The sequence below is a fragment of the Simochromis diagramma genome, unplaced genomic scaffold, assembly GCF_900408965.1.
Source record: "Simochromis diagramma unplaced genomic scaffold, fSimDia1.1 OVJJ01000302.1, whole genome shotgun sequence".
Taxonomy (NCBI): Eukaryota; Metazoa; Chordata; class Actinopteri; order Cichliformes; family Cichlidae; genus Simochromis; species Simochromis diagramma.
In genome coordinates this window covers 11,670,678-11,693,272 of record NW_024386792.1, presented here as the reverse complement: position 1 = coordinate 11,693,272, position 22,595 = coordinate 11,670,678, and the positions used below count along the sequence as shown (strand labels likewise).

General features: G+C 42.5%; 2 protein-coding genes across 9 annotated transcripts in view; both read left to right on the top strand.

The window, feature by feature from the left end:
* The first annotated feature begins 3,639 nt into the window (after positions 1 to 3,639).
* Positions 3,640 to 13,090, top strand: LOC120729073. Its single transcript, XM_040024491.1, has 18 exons — positions 3,640 to 4,100; positions 4,455 to 4,601; positions 4,824 to 4,942; positions 5,029 to 5,212; positions 5,375 to 5,487; positions 5,591 to 6,785; positions 7,829 to 7,953; positions 9,074 to 9,332; positions 9,578 to 9,705; positions 9,807 to 9,903; positions 10,023 to 10,145; positions 10,436 to 10,608; positions 10,780 to 10,877; positions 11,070 to 11,197; positions 11,418 to 11,598; positions 11,758 to 11,902; positions 12,569 to 12,645; positions 13,048 to 13,090. The coding sequence occupies exons 1-17, from the start codon at positions 3,704 to 3,706 to the stop codon at positions 12,641 to 12,643; spliced, it is 3,687 nt and encodes a 1,228-aa protein (XP_039880425.1). The 5' UTR covers positions 3,640 to 3,703; the 3' UTR covers positions 12,644 to 12,645; positions 13,048 to 13,090.
* A 2,441-nt stretch (positions 13,091 to 15,531) lies between these two features.
* rbfox2 (RNA binding fox-1 homolog 2) overlaps positions 15,532 to 22,595 on the top strand; it is a 41,046-nt gene continuing 33,982 nt past the window's right edge. For 3 of the 8 annotated variants that reach the window (XR_005694841.1, XR_005694842.1, XM_040024485.1), the window contains exon 1: positions 15,532 to 16,700. Coding sequence is in view for 6 of the 8 variants with exons in the window: in XM_040024485.1 (XP_039880419.1) it covers positions 16,449 to 16,700 (252 nt within the window). In the remaining 2 variants the exon portion in view is untranslated. Of the gene's footprint in view, positions 16,701 to 19,343; positions 21,128 to 22,595 lie in introns of those variants that run through there. The other 5 variants (XM_040024482.1, XM_040024481.1, XM_040024483.1 and 2 more) reach the window with 4 other exon arrangements.

Sequence of the window (22,595 nt, the reverse complement as noted above, 5' to 3'; positions counted from 1 at the left end):
TCTGGTAGCTCACTAAAGACCAGACTCAGGTCGAGACTGAGGAACTTCTGGTGTTAGTGCTACAACGGTGGCTTTATCCTGCAGGAGGCGGGATGAAGACAGATACAGTAATTGCTTCCTTTGCTCTTTCACTTATTCCCTCATTTGTTGACAGTATAGATTCAGTCCGTATGAGCAGCCTAACCCGGACAGTTTACACAGTTCAGTGTTGAAAGTTGAGAATGTACAGTAGAGCAGGAGGGGGGATGTATTTTTGTGCAGTTTAGCACGGAGCTCCACTTAATTACTTCAGCCTTGAGCCAGAGTGAACATGTGTGCCAAACATGATGAAACCTTTTCATAGAGGGGGAACTTGGATACATACACTCACTTTAAGTATTCCTTCCTAACACCGGGTTGGACCTCCTTTCGAGTTCTGATCTGCCTTAATTCTTCCTTGCATAGATTCAACAAGCTGCTGGAATCCTCTGAGATTTTTACCCATATTGACACAATAGTATCACTATTGTGTGGATGCTGGATGCTGCACATCCACGATGTTTCACCACATCTCACTGGACGGGATCGGGTGACAGTGGTGGAAATTTGAGTATGTAACCTTTTTTCCCCCCCCCTATTTTATTTTAGTGTAAAGCACTTTGGATTTTTTAAAACTGGAAGTGTTTTTCAAATCTTCTGTTGTTCAATTTTGGTGAGCCCGTGTGAATGTAGCCTCAGTTTGCTGTTCTGGGCCAACACTAGTGGCAGCCGGTCTGGTCTTCTGCTGCTGAAGCTCATCTGCTTCAAGGGTCAACGTGTTGTGGATTCAGAGATGGCCTTTGTGCTTGCTGTGGTTGAAATGAGTGGTTATTTGAGTTACTGCAGTACGGCCAGTCTCCTCTGACCTCTGATGGGATTGTCATCCACAGAAACGAACTGCCTGCCTACATGCATTGAGTTCCTGCTATGTGACTGATTGATCGGGTATTTGTGTCAACCAGTAACCACCTTTTTTTAAGGTATCCTTAATAAAGTGCTCAGTGAGTTTTTATAGATGTACATATGTCTGATTAGGTGAAAATCCAAAAAACATAATAAAACAATACAAAGCCAAGCCTATAAGCATCCCTAGGCCCATGCCTGTTTAGTGTGAGGAGCTCAGAACAAAGAGGAGAGACCTGTAGGCATCTTCTGTTCAAATACATTTGTAATGATCGGGCAGAGATATTGATCAGCCTTGCAACACATTCACTTAGCCAGCAGTTTATTTTCCAGCTTTACTTCCTGTCTTTGGCTGCAGCTGCTGTATTACTTATTTAAATTCATCATATTTGTTTATGATTGTGGCTGCTGATCAGGCCAGAGCGTATAACTGTCAGATCCGTCCCGCAGTGCTAGACAGCAGCTCCAGAGTGAAGTGGACAAACACAATCCAGCATCCTCCTTATTTGGTCAGAGAGGATGCTCTTTATGTGAATGTGCAGATGCTTTAAGCACTGTTGTGTGATCACTTGATTGCAGTTAACCATATATAATATAAAAACTGGGATAGGCTCTGCCCCTTTGTGACCTTGAACTGGATAAGAGGAAAAAAAATGGCTATATAGAGGGATGCATGAATTTTGCCAGATCAAGCAATCAGTGATTACAGTTTTGGTGAAGAAATGAAATATTTTTGGATTCTGAACTGACGGTGATAGATCAGGACGGCATTTTTACTTTTTGACATTTAGCTGACAATTTCATTGACAAAATAATCACCAGAATTATAATAATAATGATCAGCTGCAGCCGTAAATACATGACAGACACACAGTTGAAATGCCATTCAACCCGAATGTCTCCTTTGAAGTGAATACATTTCTCACAGGCTCTGTGTTACATAACCTTTTGCAATGGCGTCTGGGTGATAATAGAGCTAATAGTGTAGGCCTCTGTTTTTATTGTAGTGCTGCTGAGATGAAAATCATTTGAGAGCTATATTATTGTCAGAGGGTGTGGGAATGAACTCGGAGAAGCATTTTCTCCTGGCAGTAAGTCTGAATAGATGTCAAAACCATTACATCTGACCCCTGACGGTTCGTCATATCCTCACAGTAAATGTTGAGTGGGTGCGGAGCAGCGCTGGTTCCCATTTTATGCCACTTCTGACTCAGTGGAGTTTTCTATTCCTGTCACAACATGTGGGCCTCTGCAGAGTGTGCAGTCTAACATCCATTGTGCAGTGGGTGTCCAGTGAAAGGGTATTATGCAGAAGTAGCTGCTTCTAGTTTAAAATCCCAAGGAATCGATGCGAGCTCATCTTTATCTTTCACTGGGGTGTATTTTGGGGAAAACTTTGAACTGTTAGTCTTTTCAATTATGTCTGTGAATAAAGGTTATTACAATCATTTGTCTGCTGTTTTCTTGGTTAATCAGTTTATTTTTTTGGCCTTAAAAATATCTCGGTTTTATGGAGAAGGTCACGTTTTTCTAAAGCCCCGTTTAATGTCCTCCAGTGTTGGCGCACAGCTCATAAAGTCTTCTATTTGCTATCTTAGCAGACCAATAAAAGCCTCCACCTCTTCTCCTCCAACTAAAACACTGATGTGATGAAATAGTTGCAACACCCATCTTCCCACATCAAATCACTTTGCTCTTCTTAGGCCAGTCTCCTCAGCTCCCTGCAGTACTGTCGCAGCACAGGGCGTCCAATCTATTAACAAAGCCATTTAACTTTAGGATTAAGCCCCGTCCTCAAGCAGCGGCACAACAGCCAAGAAATATTCCACCATTATCACGCTCCCATGAATCTCCTCCTCGTGTCCTAACACCTCGCGACTCTCTTCGCCGAATCATGTAAATATGGAATAAGGAATAAAAATGCTGAGGGACTTCCAGTCGCCCTGTCTGCCTCCTCCTTGTTGACAAATTTTAAGTTGGGTACCTTAAAATTCCTGGAGTGCTGAGAAAATAACTTGAAATTTGACTTATAGATGTCAGAAAGTTTTAATTTATTTATCTTTTCTTCCTCAGTGACTGAAGCAAGCTTCCATATCTGTCAGACCATGAACACTGCAACTCAGAAAACAGTATTATTAAAAAAACAAACAAACAAAAACCCCCATAGTTACAAGTCCGCAAGAAACAAAACATTTCACAATAATATTTCATCAATTCGAATTTTAAAGTAAAAATCAACTACTTTGATAATTAGGTAATATTTTAAGTTTGTATTTAATTTTTAAGCAACAATAGTAAAAATCAACCATTAAAAAAGAGTCAAAAATCACTTCTTCTTTTTTTTTTGAACATGGACTACGGGCCATAATTGCATAAAAAAATTACAAAATACTGAGCTTCCAAAATGTTCTGATGTCTTTGAGTTTCAGGAATTGTTAGAAATGACGTTAAAAATACATATTTAAATATCCCAGTATGACGTCAACATACTGCAGTTGATGTATATGCTAGGGATAGCAGACAAATTACCTAACATACTAAAACTGATGGACCATATAATATAACCTTAAAACAATAACAGCCAGACTCACCCAAAGACTTGCAAACATTCTGGTGCTAACGTTATCAAATTTCCCATCAAGCTTTTCGCTCGACAGCCTCTCGCGCTCTCTCTCTCTGTGCAGGCTTTTTAATTGGCTCGTGCTTGATGACTTAATTGATCACCTTCGCGTTCAGGTGAGGCCCTCTGCGCGCACGCGGGCAAGAAGCGTCCATTCCGGCGATGTCTTGCAAACAGAAAAGAGGAAAAAGTACATTTTTATTTGTGGCAACTGTTTATTTTTACATGTTTCAGCCATGTTGTTCAGTAAGTTTAGGACAGTGGGAGGATGGTTTTACAGCTACAGAACGGGAGAGGATTAAACAGGACAAAACTCTAGCTGGACAGCACACCGGGACAGGATATGGTGATCTGCGCGAACCTAACGAACAGAGACTTCACAAGCTTCAACTTCAGCCTGGATCTGGAGAGCCACACCCACATCTTAGTGCACAAGACCTTAAGAAGTCAGACGTCAAATTTGTGCCCGAGAGTTTGTCTTGGAATATTGGGAATGTTAGCGTGAAACCAAAGTCCTCGACTCCAGAGTCTGTAGATGGACATCAAGCAGATTTTACAGGTTAACCTCAAACTCTCTTATGTTATTCACAGGTGGTTTATGTGGTGAGTAAAGGCTTGCGTTTATTAAGCCTTTAGTTGCTTCAGTAAGAATTCCTTTGAGTCAGTTTGGGTCGGGTATAGTAAGGATACCCATATAGCTGCAGCACACCTGAAAACTAAACTGTGAGCGACTTACATTCTGGGAAATGTAGGGCGCAGCCAGCATGAAGGATAAAACAGTTGCTTCTGCTACACATTTCTATCATGAACAAACAATACCCAGCACATCTAATGACTGCTATGCCAAACTGGGTGGGTAATTTAAAGACAAGAACTACATCTTTGATGTGTATTTGGCTTTTTAATCCTCTAGGTTTTCAGGGGGAGGTTTTGGGCCTATCTGAGTCCAGCACACATTTTTCTGAGTGGCAGGCTATGAGTCCTCTGGTGGAGTGTGATGATCATGTCATGGTCTTCACTGCCTCCGGTCAAGGATTTACACACCTGTTAGTGGACAGAGGTAAGTTGGTGTTGTTGGAAGACATGTCTTGTGTGTTTTTGTTGTTTTGGGGTTGTTGTTTTTTTTTTTTTTTTTTTTTTTTTTTTTTTTTTTTTTTTTTGCGCCATTATATTCAGAGGGAGGGCTCACCATATGTGATTTCAATATATAAGAAATTAAAAAACAAAAAAACAACAACACCCCCCCCCCCCCCAGAGTTCTTTACACTTTTTGTTTCTACAGTGGGAACCTCTCCGATCTCGGTGTTTCAGTTGCCTCCATACTGTGGTTACACTCTGAGGACATCGTGGAGTGACCTTGAGATGATGGTGCCATACGACGCCTGTTACATCACCCAGGAGGTACCAGCAGCAGCGTTTGGCACCCATCATTGTCTCTCGTGGTCTGTGTTAACTGCCCCTGACTTTGTCGTGCTGCTTTCTGTCAGAATAACAGTTACATGCTGCCCCTGCTGTGGTGGGGCACCCCGCTGAAGCTCTCCTGCCCAATTCGGATATCTACTCCTACACCCTCGTTCCCTCTTTCACCACCCTCAGTCTTCTGCTCCTCCTTTGGCATGGCAGTGCAGATACATGCACAGGAGAATGATATACCTGCATTGGGAGTGAAAGGTGTTTTTTGTTTTGTGTGTGTATTTTATGTAAAGTTAGGCGATAAGATAGCTTAATGCTTCTGGTCTTGAAGAATAGTGGAAATTTATGCAATTTTTAAACACTGGTGGTTTTCATTGTCAATTGAGTAAAAAAAACAAAAGTATGTTCAATGTCTTGCAGTGAATGGAGCTTTGCATCCATTTGTATCTGAACAGTGTGCGTACTATATCGACTCCCAGTCTGAGGAGCATACTTTGTTCATCTACTCCAGTGCTCCTTGTTTCACCAGTAGAGTAAGTTTTCCTATTTTAACTGGATTACCAGACTGTTTGCTTGCAATAATATCTGCAACACTTCTTTTAAATTTTTTTTTCTTCCCCCCCCCCCCCCCCACAGGATGGTCTCCAGCTTGAGCTTGTATTTGGTGATAATGAATACATTCTCTCCTGCCCAGTCACTTCTTGGTTCCCCTATGCACCCTCTACACCTTGGTCTCCCGACAACCCTCAGTATCCCAACATCCCAGATCCCGTTGGACCGGCATCCACTTCCCCTCCTCCACCTCCAACCCCAGAACACGCTGCAAAATTTCCAGACTATCCTGACTACAGCTATCCTGGTCTCCAGTTCCCCCAGCTGCCCCAGTTCGTCCAGCTCTACCCTCCTGGGCCACAAGCCAAAGAGCCACCTCAGCCCACCGGTGACAGTCCTCCCGGTTACCAGCCCAATTTTCCTGGGAAGTCACCTTATTCTTTTGGCTCCTTGAAATATCCACCTTCTCACTACCGTTCTCCAGTCATGGTGCTGGCCAGGCCTGATCCCAATCCTCGTCCACTTGAAAATGGACAGTCTCCACATCAAGTGCCTAATTTACCTCCTCAGTATCTATTTGATTACTCCCATATGTCATTCTACTACCCAACAGTGACACCACCTCAAACCACCACCACTACTACTGTTCCTCCACTTACAAAACCAGCCAAACCTCCATCACATCCTCTTTACCCTCAGTACTATCTTCAGATGCCTTACTATCCTGAACCAGTAAACCAGCCACCTGTTCCTCTGCCTCCTGGTCCACAATATCCTCCTTCATCTCAGTCTAAACAGCCCATAGGTCCTCCAGCTTCTTCTTACAGCTCCTACTATGGTTATTGGCCAGTGTCCTACCCAAAACCTTCTGCTGCTCCACTTGACCCTATTAAAACCAGGGCTTACAACTTTCTCTCAAATCTGTTTTACCTACAACCAGCTGAATCTCCAACACCTGCCAATGAGGAACCTCAGAAACCAGTTCCACAAGAGATCTGTCTGCCTTACAGTCACACAATATGTAGCTCTTATCCTTACCATGTTTATCATACTCTCTACCCACCACACTACATTCCACCCCACCCCCCTCTGCCTCAGTATCCAGAGATTCAACCACCTGTGACGACACCAAAGCCTTCCACCACCACTACTACTCCCCCCACCACAAGCTCTACAACCCCAGCTGGGCCCTCTCCATGGACTCCTAATCTCCAGTGTATGACTGGGAGGATGGTTGCCTTCTTGCCTTTTACTCACCCAGACTCTATACAGGTCAAAGGTTGGTGTTTGTCCAAACATAAGAGCTCTTTGTGTTGGCAAGTAGTTAAACAGACTAGCTGTGACACTTTATATTATTTTACTGCCAGCTGCCTCGGTTAAAGAAGAAATCCTTAGTTGGGTATATTTGTGGTCTTGAGGTGCTGCTGAAGAAATCACAGCAAAATAAACTTAATATTTGACATGTCAAATATTAAGTATATTTATTTATTTTTTTTAAACCATAACTCTAACTCATAACTAATAAGTATTTAACTTTGTGTCATGTTTGCTGCATTAGACATACAAATTGTGCAATTACTTAGTTAAGGGGAAAAAAATCCCAGTGATGTATCCCATGGTGGTGGTCAGAGGGCCCGGTGGCGCCAGTATCTGGCAGCCTCGCCTCTGTCAGTGCGCCCCAGGGCAGCTTGCCATCACGTGTGTGTGTGTGTGTGTGTGTATGACTAAATGTAGTGTAAAGCGCTATACAAATACAGACCATTTACCATGTAGAAGTTTCAAACTTACTAAAACTCATGTACCAAAGATAAAACATACAATGGCTTTAAAGAATTTATTTATTTATTTTTTCCCTCAAGGATTTTGTTTTTTTTTCCTAGTGGAAGGTTCGACACAATTTGTCTTCATCACTTTTTGTGGAGGCAGGGGTGCACTGACTCAAGTATAATTTCCTGTGGAAATTAATTTCTAACCAGGCTCTGACCTGTTTAAATGTTTTAACATTTAAACCCTTCAAACACGGTGAAACATTGTTTGTTTAGCTTCTGTATGTTTTTATTGTTGCATTCATAATTAATCAGTTATAGTAAGGTAAGAATTTAGAATCTGACTTTCAGAACAAGCTGGTTTGTTTATTTTTGTCACCAGAGACATTGGAGAAAACCATGGTCTTAAAATAAGCGTGCATTTACGTCTGAAATAACGTAGCTTTTCCCAGATGAGCTTAGAAACACTGTCAGTATGTTTGAATCAGGTTTTACTTTCAAGATGAAAAATGTATGTAATCTGCAATTGTCTAACTAATATTGGTTCCTACTCCAGACCAAACAAACATCTGGACTTTCATCTCCAGTGTGGCTCCATTCTGTGGGTACATGCTACAGATGACTGAGGGCTTTGGGGTAATTCTCCACTCTCCTCTGCCTGCCTGTCACAGCCACTTACAGGTGGGATCAGTGCGTTTAGTCTGTCATTTTTGTGTTGTTTGTTTTTTTTTTGTTTTTTTTTTGCATTGTTGCTTTAACTTTGTGTTTTGTAATGGGAGCATAGCACACTGATTCCCAAAATGCCAACTGTGTGCATTATTGAAAATGTCTAAGTTGGAAAATAAGGCAGCCGTTGTATGTCTTTTAATCGCGTAATGTTGCTGATGATGCAATGTCCAAATTCAGGCGTGTAGTCATTGAATTGGAATGAGACGTCGACATCGGTCAGACAACTTTAGAACCACCTCCTGAAATGTTGTGTAGGTTCAATTTATCCACCAAAGCAGTTCTGACTTGTTATGGCATTGACACCTGACCTCTGTCTGCTCAGATTGTAACAGTGTTTAGGTGGGTGTTGTCATACTAATGAGCCAAAAGGATGCCAGGTTCCAGCAGGTTAAAGAGAACACAGCATTGTAATGACATGATCAACGATCGATGTTTCCTTCACCTGTCAGTGGTTTTGTTCTTGTGGACGATTGTTTTGGATATGCAGGATAAAATGGCACATGCATTAAAAACAAGGGAGCTCAAAGGGAATCCTTGAGTACTGTGATATTCAGTGGTATCACAATGACAGACTGACAGGAAAATTATTCAAGTGTTGGTTAAACTGTTAATTTCTGAGTCTGTTGCCTGGTTGCTTTCCATTTTTTCTTTTGTCTGTTAAATTTTCATTACTCTATGAATAAATGGATGGGGGGAACAAATGCCAAGATGAACTGCAGTCCTCTACAGCAACATGGCAAGATGTAAAGCTATTTTGAATTGCTGATGATGGCAGTTTGCACCATTTGTGTTTTCACTACAGCAAGTCCTGCTTGCATATAGAACACAGCCGGGCAGTTCTTCCTAGTCAGCAGCACATATTTATGATTAATCCCATATGGACTATATGCAGCACTGGTTCTGCATGCATCTGTGTTGGGTGGAGTTTCTTTTTGTTTTGTTTTTTTAAATGTTCTCTGCAACCCAACTGCTGAACTGTTTTGTGACCTCCACTGGCAGACTTTATTTTTGAATACAGGCGCTTGAAACTATGTGTGGTTGCTCTTATTGATTTTGATCTCTCTTGCTGTAGACTCCCACGACCATTTCCTTACCTCTACGGTTTTGGGACTTCTCCATGGCGCAGTACAGGACTGTGGACCTGCAGTGTCCATTTCAAAGCCCCTCTGACAATCCTGCTACAGATGCCCCACTACCCACACCAACCCCACCAAGCACCACCAAGGATGGGATCGGCCCGTCTGCTGTTCCAAAGCCTAAAATCTTCTGCTCTTCTCATGAGATGACTGTGGAGCTCCCCTCTGGTCCCATTTCAGAAATAGTTGTTAAAGGTGTGTGCGTCTGTGTGGTGGTGTATGCGTTCCAGGTGCATATGTTTGCCATCATCTCTGCATGAGTTGAATACTACATGGTTCAGGGGCTTTGGTTTACTGTGAGTGGGAGTGGCAGACTTGGTCTTTGTTTTGACTGGGGAGTGCTTAAACGGAGCCCCTTCAGCCTGCTGAGATCTATAATTGTGCCGCTTTAAAGTGCACACAAAAATAACTTGTTGTGCGTTTCCAAATGTATTTTTCAGACATCAAGGGGAACCAGATGAACCTCAAGGATGCCCCAAAGCAATGTGGGTACTCTGCAAGCAAAGGCAAAGATGGCAAAATCCATTTGAATCTACAGTTGCACTCACGCTGCCACATGAGTGTGCAGGCAAGTATTGACTTGGATTTCACACTGAGCATATGACCTTTTTGTATAATTGACTATTTTATGTGCCTATTAACTCTTGTATAAACACTTTTCTCTAAAAGGGTACGCTATACATCATCACTGTCATCTACATGACAGTAAATGGCAAAAAGGAGTCTCAGTTTTCCTGTCCGGTTACCATCTCGGGGCCCAGGCAAGGTAGATGGACTTAATATTTACTCCTCTGAAAGGCTGTTCAATTTGCCAAAGGTTGTTTTCTCCTGGCCATTCAGAGTTATTTTAACTGTGTGGCTGACATTTGTCGTGCTGTCCCTCAGAGTGCAACCTTCCTCACGAACAGCGTCTCCCCTGTGGATCCAGCTCTCTATCCCAGACACAGTGCCTCTCCATGGGCTGCTGCTTCAACAAGCACCCCCCTGCCTGCTACTACCCCATGGATGGTGAGCTGCAGTCTGCGTCCCCACTGGCTTTTTCACACCACTTAGCTGAGTACATTTGAGATGTTTTGGGTGCAGAAATGTAAGCGCTACAGCTGCTGGATGTGTGAAGAGGGATATTCAGGGCCAGCGCAGCATGATTCGAGCTGGCAGTGACACAAAATGTGAAAAGGGTATAAGATACCTTGGGTCTCATTATCAATTGCCTCCTGAGATTTCTGACCTTTGGTTCATCTGACCTTTACATAACTGTGCATGTGTATCTGTGTTTGTCTTTCTGCATCCCCCTCCAGAGTGCACTATTGACCGCCACTTTGTCTTCTCTGTGCCTGCCTCCATCACGGAGCCCCCTCTTTCCCCTGCCCTGCTTGTCGCTGCCGGCAACTTCACCTGCAGACCTCAGAAAGTGACTTCTGACTACGCCTTGTTTAAGATCCCGATGGATGGCTGTGGGACACGCAGAGTGGTGAGATTTGACCAGTGCACACATTTACTTCAAATATTTAGTGTTTCCTATAGTTACTAGAGTGCTGATTTAATGAGTCTATAGCTAATTGGGGAAAATAATGAAAAGTCCAGTTGTATTCCATGATTCCCTTGGTTTGCATTAAGAAATTCCTTTTCCCCGTCCTAACAGATGTTGGGGGAAACTGTTGTCTATATGGTAGAAGTCATCAACATGGTTCAGGCAATCAGCCTCAACTATGGCACTATCACAAGAGATTCTCCTGTCAGGTCAGACCCATATTTACCTTTAATATGCCCAGTGTTCACAGAAAGCTTCTGTCATGTCACTGAAGGATGGAGTGAATAACTCCATGATGGACAGTTTGGTGGATGAATAACATGCAACAAAGATGAAGAAATGACAATAAATGATTAAACTGTCTAGATATTATTTATCACATCTTCTGTCTTAATTCTCAGGCTGCTGGTGGAGTGCAGGTACATGCCAGGAACAGTTCTGACTGTGAGCTACATAGTTAAAACTCCCACCCTCGGTCCTGAAATTCAGTCCTATGGGGCATTTGGAGTTCAGCTAAGGATTGCTGAAGGTAAATTGTACTAATTTCAAGACAAAATGCTTTTTAATATCAAATAACCATTCAACACTGGTTGGGATGGATTGGAAAAATAATTGAATAACAAACAATTGTGGTAAAATTAAATATTTAGGCAGCGTATGAATATCTTAAACTGCATCCAGTTCAGCTTTGAGATCTTGTGCTTGCTTATGAAAGAGTGAAATGCTATTCCTATACACCTACACGGCAGATGACCAGTATAAAAGGTACTACCCACAGTATCACCAGCCCTTGAAGATGATGCTGGGGAAGCCTCTCAATCTGGAAGTGCGGCTCCTCAACTCTCCGGATCCCACTTTAGTTCTGCTGGTACACTTCTGCGTGGCCTACCCCCGCTCTGGAAAAGCTGTGTGGGTGCTGCTGTACAATGGGTAGGTTTAAAAATGTGAAAAGAACATAGGAGGGGAAAAAACTGAGCTCGTAGGAGGAGGAGAGGTCCGTAGGAGTATCAAAACTTTCTTCTCACAAATATTTGATTTTTACATGGAAAGTAAAACGTGTTATCACATTGGCTCTCATCTATTCCACAGATGTCCCAACCCTTTGGACCCAGCACCGCCACAGGCTGTTCCATCGCATCCTCAGCCACTTTCTCCTGATGCTCAGACCCGCCGCTTCACCATCACAACCTTCCAGTTCCTTCCTGATGGCGAGTTTAAGGATCTGGATGAAGAGGTAAGCAGGAACACAGCCACTTGAGTTCTGCATATAATGGTTTTGGGCTACTCTATAGGCATGTAAATACTTCTGTAGGCCTAGGATTGTTTGTTAAATTGGGATATAACTTTTTTTTTGATGCCATGGCTTTGCAAAAATACACCTTTCTGTTAGCTCAAAGCTTACAGAGACACAGACCTGCAGGTTAAAATCAAACTTGAAATGATAAACATGATTTCATAACGTCCTGTGACATACATGTACAACATTTGTTCTGGATATACTTATTGGGTATAAACTGTTTTAACACAATGTTAAAAATTACAAGTGTGACTCCTTGCAAGGAAACTGTAAAGACATGAGGGGTGACTCGGGACTCTTACACAGCACACTATCCAGGCTTCCTGTCTTAATTTGGTTAAAATGTGTGCTTGTAGACTCTATATTAGTGCCAGTTCAGACGAGTTATCTTTTCATCTAGTGGAAACGTGTTGTCTGAAGACGATTTGTGGCTATATCTCTAAATCTCTTAGGCAGCATTCCTAATGAGATGTGGAGGAGCCATTTTGTAAGCTGCAAATTCTGGCCCCATCTCAATTGCCAGCAGCTGTTTGTAATATTACGCTGCACACTCTGGAGACTGGACACAACATTAAATCCTGCTCTACTTTTCTTCCCTCTCAGATCTACTTCATGTGTTCGACTGAAATCTGCTCGCCACGTGATGGTCCTTGTGTTGAAGGATGCTTTGGCCAGTGACGGTGAGGATAATTGGCGCTCTGTCCTCAAATCACCCAGCACACTCTTGTGAACTCGGGTGGATCGCAACAAAACGGCCATGAATGAACTTTTTCACAAGCCGCCTACTCTCCGAGAACAGCCAGAGAGCCAGTAGTAGCTACAGTTCCATATGACAGCAGGACAATGTTTTAGTAATGAGGACAGTTTTGAATTATTAATTCAGACGGAGCCATTTCCTGTTTTTGTTTTTTTGTTTTTTTTTTTTTGTTTGGCTTTTTCTCTCCAGTTACACCACAGTAAATGCATGAAATTAGCCAAGATGATTGTCTGACTAGTAAAACAGCTGTTTACGTCTTGTTTATATACTTCAAAGTTAATTTCTTAACCATTTCTTTGCCCTTTTTTTTCCTTTTCTTTTTCAGGCCTCAGCCATCACTCTTAACTACCAATAAAAGCTCTCAAGTAGCGCATGTGTGGGGTTTTTTTTTTTTTTTTTTTAAATTTATTTTAAACTGACAGCCATTAGCTTTTACAGTAGGAAGTGGCAGTACATCAAAAAAAGTGGGAGGCAACTTTGTGTGGACATGCTATCATTGTGGAGTAGACTGAGCCCACATGGGTCTGCCTTGCTTTGTTAAAGTTTATGTGGAACATACTATAGGTTTTATGTGCATGTTTAGAGCAGGATGACTGGAGGCTATGCACGAAGAATGAGGTAGAAACCTCAGCGTGGACAGAAATGACATGCTTGACCTCATTACACAGTATCCAATCCAATTTTATTTATAAAGCACTTTAAAATACCCAGCACAGGAACAAAGTGCTGTACAGAAAATAAGTTAAAACAATAGAATAACAGAAAACAGCTAAATAAATAAAACACAAACATAAAATTAAAACAGCCCTATATTAAAACAAAAACAAGAAAAAACAGCATCGAATCACCTAAAAACAAACATCTCACGTGGTGTCAAAGGCCAGGGTAAAGAGGTGGGTTTTCAAGAGTGACTTAAAAACAGATAAAGAACTGGCCTGTCTAATCTCTAAAGGAAGCTCGTTCCACAGTTTGAATGTGAATGTTCTTCATGATTATTATGCAGCTTCAAGTAGTAATACAACTGTGACTGAACACATTCTACAAAAAAGCCACCATGTATGCCAGGGAAAACCTTCTGATGGCACTTCCCAACTCAATTTGAGTCCTTGGTACAACACCCCCCCCCCCCCCCCCCCCCCCCCCCGAAAGAGGTGTCACACATGAGACCCAATGGCCAGAATTGGACTGGCAAAGCCTCCAATCTGGCCCACTGGACAACTTTGGAGAATGTCGTGGTGGACCTCTATTTTGGACAAAGTATTACAGGTTTTTTTTTCTATTGATGTAGACCTTCCCTACACCCTAATAATTTCTTGATTTTTGGTACATTTCTAAGCTTAAAATTGTATGTAAATCTGTCAGAACTCTTCCTCTACTACAGCTGCATTTCTTTATCATGTAGGAAAAACGGAGACATCCTGTTAATTTAAATTATTTTCCTTATACTATCTTGGAGATTGTATATTTTAGTTTCTGTACACTCAAAGGGGTGTTTCACTGGTCTGACCCACATAAGATTAGCCTGCAATGTAAAATGAGTTTGACATCCCTGGTCTAAACACTTTGTCTAGCATTCACACATGTGCCGATGGATGCATTAGGGCCAGCTTGGTTCAGTAACCTGCTCAGATATACACTGACATGCAGACTAGAGGAGCTGTGGATCAATCCATCATTACCACCTCAGCCACAGATGCTCCAATGTCGCCCCACTAATAAGGGCTGAGCTTCGAGTTTATTTAGTAAGGCACAAATCACCTAAAAGGCCCTTTTAGGTGCAACTCACAGTAAACCCCTGGCTCTTGGTGTCCTTGGGCAGTTGTCTACTTTACTATTAAGCTTGAATTGTATTATTTGTGCATAGAAACTGTAACTCTGAGAATCCACATGTGAAAATGATAAATGTAAGGCTGCAGCTGTCTGTGTGGCATAAAGGCTATAAAGCATGAGATCAAAAACAACCGTTGCATATTCTTAATGATTAAAATGCTAAACCTGTGCATTGCGGTAATGTGCAAGGGAGACTTTGTTGTGCAGAAGTCACTCAATCAACTGTGATTATAAGTGTATATCCCGAAATATCCAGTTATCAGAGTTGGGGAGGGGAAACGAGAATGTTTGCAAGGTAGAGTGGGAGGAGTCATGGCACCGGCAAAAGGTTTTTTTTCCAAAATAAATTAAACTGGGACTATTCAGGTCAAGCGACTCGAGATTGTGCTGAACCAACACATGTAATAAACCTCTGCAAGTCTGCTCTTGTTTGTATTTTAAATCGCTACAACAGTTCCCCTTTGAAGTGCTCCTTTCCCATGGTACCCTTTGACCACTGGGTGTCATCCAAGCAATAAAAATGCCAGAGGAACATAAGGTACTCCATGCTGCATGACTCACAGCTGGGCTTGTGTGAAGACCTTGGCCTGCGTATCGGTTGTGTAATGAGTTAGGCATGAAATCTTCCCGAGCAGCCCACCCCCTTTCAATATTCAGCCATGTAATGTGGCCAACGTTAAAGAGCAAAAACTTTTATTTTGAAGAACTGCGCACAAACAAAAATGTGAATAGTAAAAGCAGCTTACAGTTTTATTTTTTGGGGAGAGGGGTTGGATTGTAGTGCGTGTCGCCCCTTCTCTCTCTCACACACACACACCTCCCCCTCGGTGAAATGTATGGAAGCACTGCGGCACACTGCGTGTATTTTGTAGGCTGCATGGCTGCCTGGCTCTGCGTTCAAAGGCAAGAGCGGAAGATAGGAGGAGGGGAATGACTACACCAAGAGAGTAGGAGGAGGGTGGAAAGGAGGGAGGGAGGGAGGACAGTTTCCTTTCTGTAACACACACGCTACATGAACACACCGGGAAAGCGGAGAGCGGAAAGAAAATAATAAGCGAGAGAAAGAGAGGGAGAAGGAAACGCTGCAGCCCCGGCGTCCGTCCGTCCGCCTGTCCGTCCTTCGGTTGGTTGGTTGGCTTTATTGTTTTTGTTTTTTTTGGGGGGAGGGAAGAAGCCGTCTTTTCTTTAAGCGCAGACTTGCGGACTAACATGGGAAGAGAGAGCTCCTGAGGAGGATTGACTTTCAGTGAACCTCTGCTCTGTGGTAAAAGTCTGTGGCTAACAGGGAGGAAAAAGGGCGACGGGGAAGACATGTTGAGGGTTTTTTTCATCTTGAGGTTGCGGTAGGGTATTGATGTTGTGCTCTTAAAAAACACACGGCTCTCCTGGAGTGGGGTTAAAAAAGAGAGAGAGAAAGAGAGGGGGGAGCAAATGGAAACTAGGCAGTAGGCTAAGCTCAGGAGCCATTGTTTTGATCGGTGTTTGTTTAATTGGCTTGTTATGATCTGAAATAACGTAGGCCTCTTAGGCATCCCCGCAGTAAATACATACACGGTCAGCAGACAGCGGCTACACAGCTGCAAATTAGCCCGACAGAGCTGCTCGCATTGCAGGGGACTCTGTTATGAAATAACAGGGAAAACGGTGCTTGTGTGAGATTTCCTTTTATATATATTTTTTTTTTTTCAAGTGACATTTTTTAAGCCAGGCAGCCAAAACATTTCCAGATACATCAACTCACTGGGGGGGAATCATACAAAGGCCCCAAATACAGTGAAAGCTACTTGGATTATTAAAAGACTGTTTTAATCCCTCCGCCGATTTAAGCACAGAGGTGCACTAGATTAGGTTATTTTAGCCCCGTTTAGCTGAAGAGAGGGAACAAAAGATTTTTAAATGTTAATGTCGACCGACGTTGCATCCATCATGCTGCCTGTATCCCGGGGTCTCATAGACCGGGATAGAGAGCTGGACCCCATGGCCGGGGTGCATCCCAACCCCGGTGGCGCTCCTGCAGCTGTTCGCGGCATGAAGCGAGGAGACCCGGAGCCCGACGGACAGACAGCGGCGGCTCTGGTGGACTCGACCGGCGCTGAGTGCAAGCGTCCCCGCATCGACGGCACAGGAGGAATGGGCGAGGTTGGTCAGGTACAGAGAGGATTGTTTTTTGTTTTTTTCTTTTTTTTCTTTTTCCTAATACAATAAGGCAAAGACGGCTAAACGCAATCGTGGTGCAAGGCCAGGTTTCTCTTAATAATTTGGCCTATGCTGTTAATGTAATCTCACGATTTACCGGTGTTTCAGATGCGTGATCAGCGTGATAGTTGCGGATAGTTTAGAGCTGTAGCGGAGGGCCCAGCACACAGGCCTGTGACTGCTCAGCCCATTACCAGCTGTGCAGGAAATGCCACCACAGCTGTAGATGACTCTACATGCTGTTTGAAGATGGAGCTGGATTAGTAACAAAGTAACTCACTGCGTTAACTGGACTGTTATAGATGCTACGGTGAAGCTCAGACAGTTAATTTAAAGGGGAATAGCATTAATCCGGTTTATATTGGCCTGGTTCATAGCTAACTGGTTAGTTATTCTAAAACCTGTCCAAAGATCATCTTCTGGTCTATAAAAACCCAGACAGCCCTGGCTGAGGGTGAAGAATGTAAACACATCCAGCATTTTACTACACCAAACACGAAAGAAAACATTCCTATGTGGCATAAGTGTGTCCAACATTTGCTTTACAACGAGTCAGTGTCCATATCTGACTGTTTGACCTTTTTTTTTGGGGGGGGGGAGACTGCGGGCTATCTAGAGTAAACAATGATCATTTTACCAAGGAGCCTAAACCTCATCAGTCCAATTGCCTGGATCCTAACACCCCTGCTTTTATGAGCACCACTGCTAAAGTGGACTAGCAGTCAGCATAATCAGTTTGTTGTTGTTGTTTTTTCCCCCCTTTCCCTCATTGATCCCAAAATGGTCAAATATTGTTATTAATAGAGCGTCACATGAGGACCCGAAGATGCTCTGGATAACATTAAAGTGGATTATGTAGGGTGAAGTACTCCAGTGGAAGACAGAAAGCTATTTCTCCATCGCTGAAAGCTCCAGTAATGGAGGTGAAGTGGCTTGTTTGCTCCAGTTTGGAAAACTAAATGGCTGGCTTTAACGTCGTCCTGCTGTCAGTCGAGGGAGTGCTGACAGACACAGCTAGAAATGTAATGCACTTAAAAACAGATGTGCAGGGAAGAGAGTGTGTGTGTGTGTGAGAGAGTGGGAGAGAAGAGCACGGATCAATAGCTTCAGCCCCTAAAACGTATTGAACGTGAACTGGCTGGACAGTCCGGAAATTAGAGTAGGAGAACCCCCTCCTTCCCTAGATGGTGCAGGAACAGATTTGCCCTATCACTGGCAGCAAAGAGGCTTTGTTTCCAGCTAATGGGATCACATCTCAAACTGGAGGGGGCATTATAACCGCACTGATCCCTGAGATCCTTATTTAAGGCCCTGGATTTTATGGGATGCCGTCACACAGATATTGGTGAAAACCAGATGAAGCTTATATACTGTAGTCCATTGTGTAAAGTTCCTAATAGTGCACTAGCGAGTTATTAAAAACATCTTCCAGCCCTATATTTTTATATAGCAAGTGAATTTCTCTTCTAATGCTGTCATTGCAGGTCTGATGAAGTCAAACAAATAAAGGGCAGCCATTAGATTCATTTCCAACTCCACGTTAAGTGTCCTAAAATAATCCTTCTTTGGACCTTTGTCTAGCTCAGGGGTCAGCAACCTTTAACACCCAAAGAGCCATTTGGACCCGGTTTCCGCGCAAAAGAAAACACTGGGAGCCGCAAATACTTTTTGACATCTAAAATCAAGATAACACTGTATATATTGTTTTTTACCTTTATGCTTTGTGTGAACAACTAAGGTGTGTTGCTTATGAAATCCATGAAGTGCTACAGAGAAAATTACATTTTGTTTATGTAATTAACACATTTTGAACTCTTAAAGAAATATAACAAAAGGAAAGACACCCAGCTGAACTAAAATGATCCAGCAAACAAAAACTGTTGTTAGCCGCCACCCTTATATCGCCTTTGGGATTTTGGAGCACTATGCTGCTGAAAAAGAAAAATAGATATTTGCAAAATTCTGCCTAAATATGTATTTTACCTGGTTAATGTGTGTGGCGGGGCGTGGTCTAGGAGGACGTACCTGAGCGGCACCCGCAATCATGCCTCGCCGCCTTAACCTCTGTGCCGTCTATGCTGTTGTTGGTATGTGTCGGGCTGTGAGCTGAAAAGCTACAGCCGGCTGTATGCGTACAGCAACTGTGTGTGAGAAGTGGTCAATAAAGATATGCTGAACAGCATGTTCATCGCGTCTGCCGTGGTATGTTTACAAAGGGACTTCTGCTCCCGAGCCTCTGCGCACAGCGTCTGCAAATCGGGGCTGTACGAAGTCACTTTCATCTTTACGCAGGACTGTAAGATGTCGTCTGTGAGGCGTGAGCGGTGTTTGTTTTTAACATAGTTCACGGTTGAGAATAGCTGCTGTCATAATGTGGATCCGAAGATCCATAATTAACCTACCTGGGGTTGAAAGTCTCGATAAATGCACGGCGTTTCGGCGGGTTAACTGGTTTCTGCGAGTGTGACGCTTATTTTGAGCCATGAAAAAAATAATAGAATATAATTTTATTTTTATATTTCAATATCACAATAACCTTCCAATTTAGAACTACAAATTAAAAAAGATCTAACATAAATAAAATACACTTCAGCTAAATACTTCTAATTTATTTTCCCAAACCACGCGGAGCCGCACTATACGGACTAAAGAGCCGCAGGTTGCCGACCCCTGGTCTAGCTCATCACTTCATGCTGTGAATCGAGCTGGTTTAATGCCTCTGCATTTAAGGTCACATTTCTTTTAGACTGGATTGGCTGCCCCTCTTAAATAAAAAGTGGGCGGAGCTTCTGTACTCTCACAGCAAGAGCTGAGATGGCAGTTTTAGAGATATCCCCTGTCATTGACATCACACAGACCCAAAAGTAAAAAAAGAAAAAAAAGAAGCCTGAAACTAGAGCACCGAGCTTCAATATTAGAAATTTTGAGTGTTAAATATGATAGCACACCACCGTGACACTGTACATATGACAGAAAATAAGGTGCAGTTTCACCACTTTTCTATGTTTTCTCATTAAACATGTGCAGTCTGAACGTTTGAAGACATGAAATGTGACCATAAACTTTCTTTCTGACATTTTGCAGACTATAAAAATTAACCAGTAAATAATGTCATTAAAAAAAGTAAAAGGCAGAAAATGCATCCATAGATTTGTATTATTACTCCAAAATCTCCACTGGGTTTAAATTTTTACCGTTGGCCTTTTAGGGAAAACAAAAAATAACAACCCTCATCTGTACAGACCATTTTTCCACTGTGCTTTGTGCCACATGCTTAACGAATTACCCCCCTTCCCCCAGACCCAGTGTGTGTATGTAAAACACTGACGTATTTTTATTCCTCTAACCCGCTGACACCATTAAGGTTTCAGAAGCAAACTGGGGTGGGTGACGTTCAGTTTTCCTTAGTTCCTTAAATCGGGACGCTTGACTTTCCAAGAAACGTCTATAAAATCACAGAGAAGGCCGTCTGTAAAGCTAATCTTCAGGAGGAGGGTAAATACTGGAAAATGTTACAGCATCTGGTACCCTGGCTCTTGCAAAGCACGCTGTCTCCCTTCCTTATTTTTTTTTCCATTCTTGATTTTTAAAAAAAAGTCTTTATTGCTGACGACACGGCAAGAGTTGAACTCTGACCTGTGAAGCCAGCAGAACAGGGGTGTGGTTGCGGTAGAGAGAGAAAGTAATTTATACCGCTGTGGCCTAATAATGGGATCTTTCCCGTTTGGTTATTGACACTGCTGTTTTTCTCATTAGGCTCTGATGTCATCACAGTGGAGTGGGAGGAAGTGCTCTGTTGAGTCAAAGCTACAAAGTTTTAGCAGAGCAGCAGTGCGTTTATAAATCGGTGCAGCAAGCAGTGAATGACTGAATGCTCAGCTAACGAGGGCAAATAAAGCCAGTGAAAGGAAGAAAAAAAAGAAAAAGGGAAGAAGAAGCTGAGTGCTTTCAGCAGTATGAGTTCAGAGAAATTAGCTACTGATTTCCTGCCTCTGCCGTTGCCCTTCTCCGATTTTAAATGAGCGTGCTGCTCTCCCCGTCAACCCAACAACACACAATCAGTCTGTATTGCATTCCAGTGCAGCACCGGGGAAGTCCTGCATTTTTCAGGGTGACAGAGGATTCATAACGGCACCCTGCGTCTTCAGCTCTGGTCAGATTTTGGGAATTGTCGAGAGTAGCTTGTCGGCTTCAATATCCATCTGGCCTGCTGCTGAGCGGCCCGTGTTTTGTTGTCACTCTGCGTAGGAACCGGGGCTCTCTCTAACCTAATAAGGTCCTGCCTGGGGCGACAGCGCTGAGGACAAATGACTTGACTAGGACGTTAATGTAGGTGGATCACCCTGCTGTACTTTCATCTCAGCCCCTGCACTGAAATGGTATGAAAATGTCAGCAAGAAAAATGTTCTCTTGCAGCCGGTGGAGAATATTTGTTTAGTTTTTGGGACCCTGATTTTCTGTGATGAATTGTAAGGAGAAATCTCTCGACTGATTCATGTTGAAGACCGGCGGTGTTTTGAGACTTGGCTTTGGGGGGAAATTTGATGTTGCTACAGTGTACTTATCCTTATATTAACTTCAGTCTGGAGACTTTACAGCATTTCTAGTGTTGATGGTGTGTAACAGTGTATCAGTTCATGCTTATTTGAAAGGTAGACATCAGTCTCAGTGTTCGAGAATTTCCCAAAACGGAGTTATTATTGTCTTGTATTACCCAGTTTTTGCATAATATAATATCTTGGGGTGATTTTTAACCGTAGTACTAAAAAGTTATTCTTTTGAGCTACCAAATTGTGCAGTTAGGGGATTTACCAGGATTTCTGGCTTTGGATGGGGTGTAGTGTTATACTGATGTTTATTTAAACATTGCTCTTCAATCTCTATTTGCAAACTGCACAAAACTGTGCTATTATGGTCTTTTTCCCCTATTAATAAATCATTATATATAAGTGTATAGTGTATAGTATGAATATTAATGACTTTCAACCACCAATAATAGAATGTTTAGTGTTAGATAATAAATTGTGATTCTCTGAGTAGCTAGAAACATTATCATTTCTTTAATAAAATAAGTTATTACGTCTTAAATCCAACATGCAGATTGTTACTGGGTCTTCTCTCAGTTCCTGTTAGTTAAAGTGAAGAAGATTGAATCACCTTTACCTGAATAAATGAATACTACTTTAGCCAAAAGAGAAAAAAAAAGTAGGTGAAGCAGATTTATGAAACCTTTTTCTCTTTTCTTCTTGTCTCCATATTTTTCCTCCTAACTGCTTTGATCTTTTGCTCATACCGAGGCTGCTGACTCGTGGCTAGCTCTGACTTCTGGATAGCTTTAGCTTTAGCCACTTTCCCTTTGCTAGCTTCTTTAAAATGTCCATTTTCAGTTGAGTGAGGGTGATTTATGACCCCGATTAGGTTTGTTGCTACGAACAAATCTATTCAGACTTGCCAAAGTAAGCCGTAGCTTTTCTTCTGGTTTGCTTTGGCAAACTTTGTGTCTTTGCTTACAGTAAGGAGCTTCAACACTAATGATATTTTGGCATGTGAATGTGAGTTTACGTTTGACTTTTTCCCTGCCCTGCAGTGTGTGTGTGTGTGTTGTGTGTGCATGAAACGGACCAGCTTGTAATCAGACAAATGTGAGGCTGACCGGCCGGTCACCGGTCAAAGCCAGGAGCGCTGGATATCAGCCGATTCCGCTCCCTGGCTGGTTGATCCGCGCATCTCTAGTTTGATTTTTTATTTTTTATTTATTGGTACACTTGGTAAATTAATTGGGAAACCATTTGAGCATTACACCTGGGGCATAGGGCTGAAAAAATTGATGATTTTTTTGTAGTTTTT

Bases quoted from the DNA above. Each gene is read 5' to 3' on its own strand.
- LOC120729073 (XM_040024491.1), top strand. From the start codon at position 3,704: ATGTCTTGCAAACAGAAAAGAGGAAAAAGTACATTTTTATTTGTGGCA. The intron at 4,943-5,028 runs GTACCAGCAGCA...GCTTTCTGTCAG, and splicing joins CCTGTTACATCACCCAGGAG to AATAACAGTTACATGCTGCC. The intron at 9,333-9,577 runs GTGTGTGCGTCT...TGTATTTTTCAG, and splicing joins TTCAGAAATAGTTGTTAAAG to ACATCAAGGGGAACCAGATG.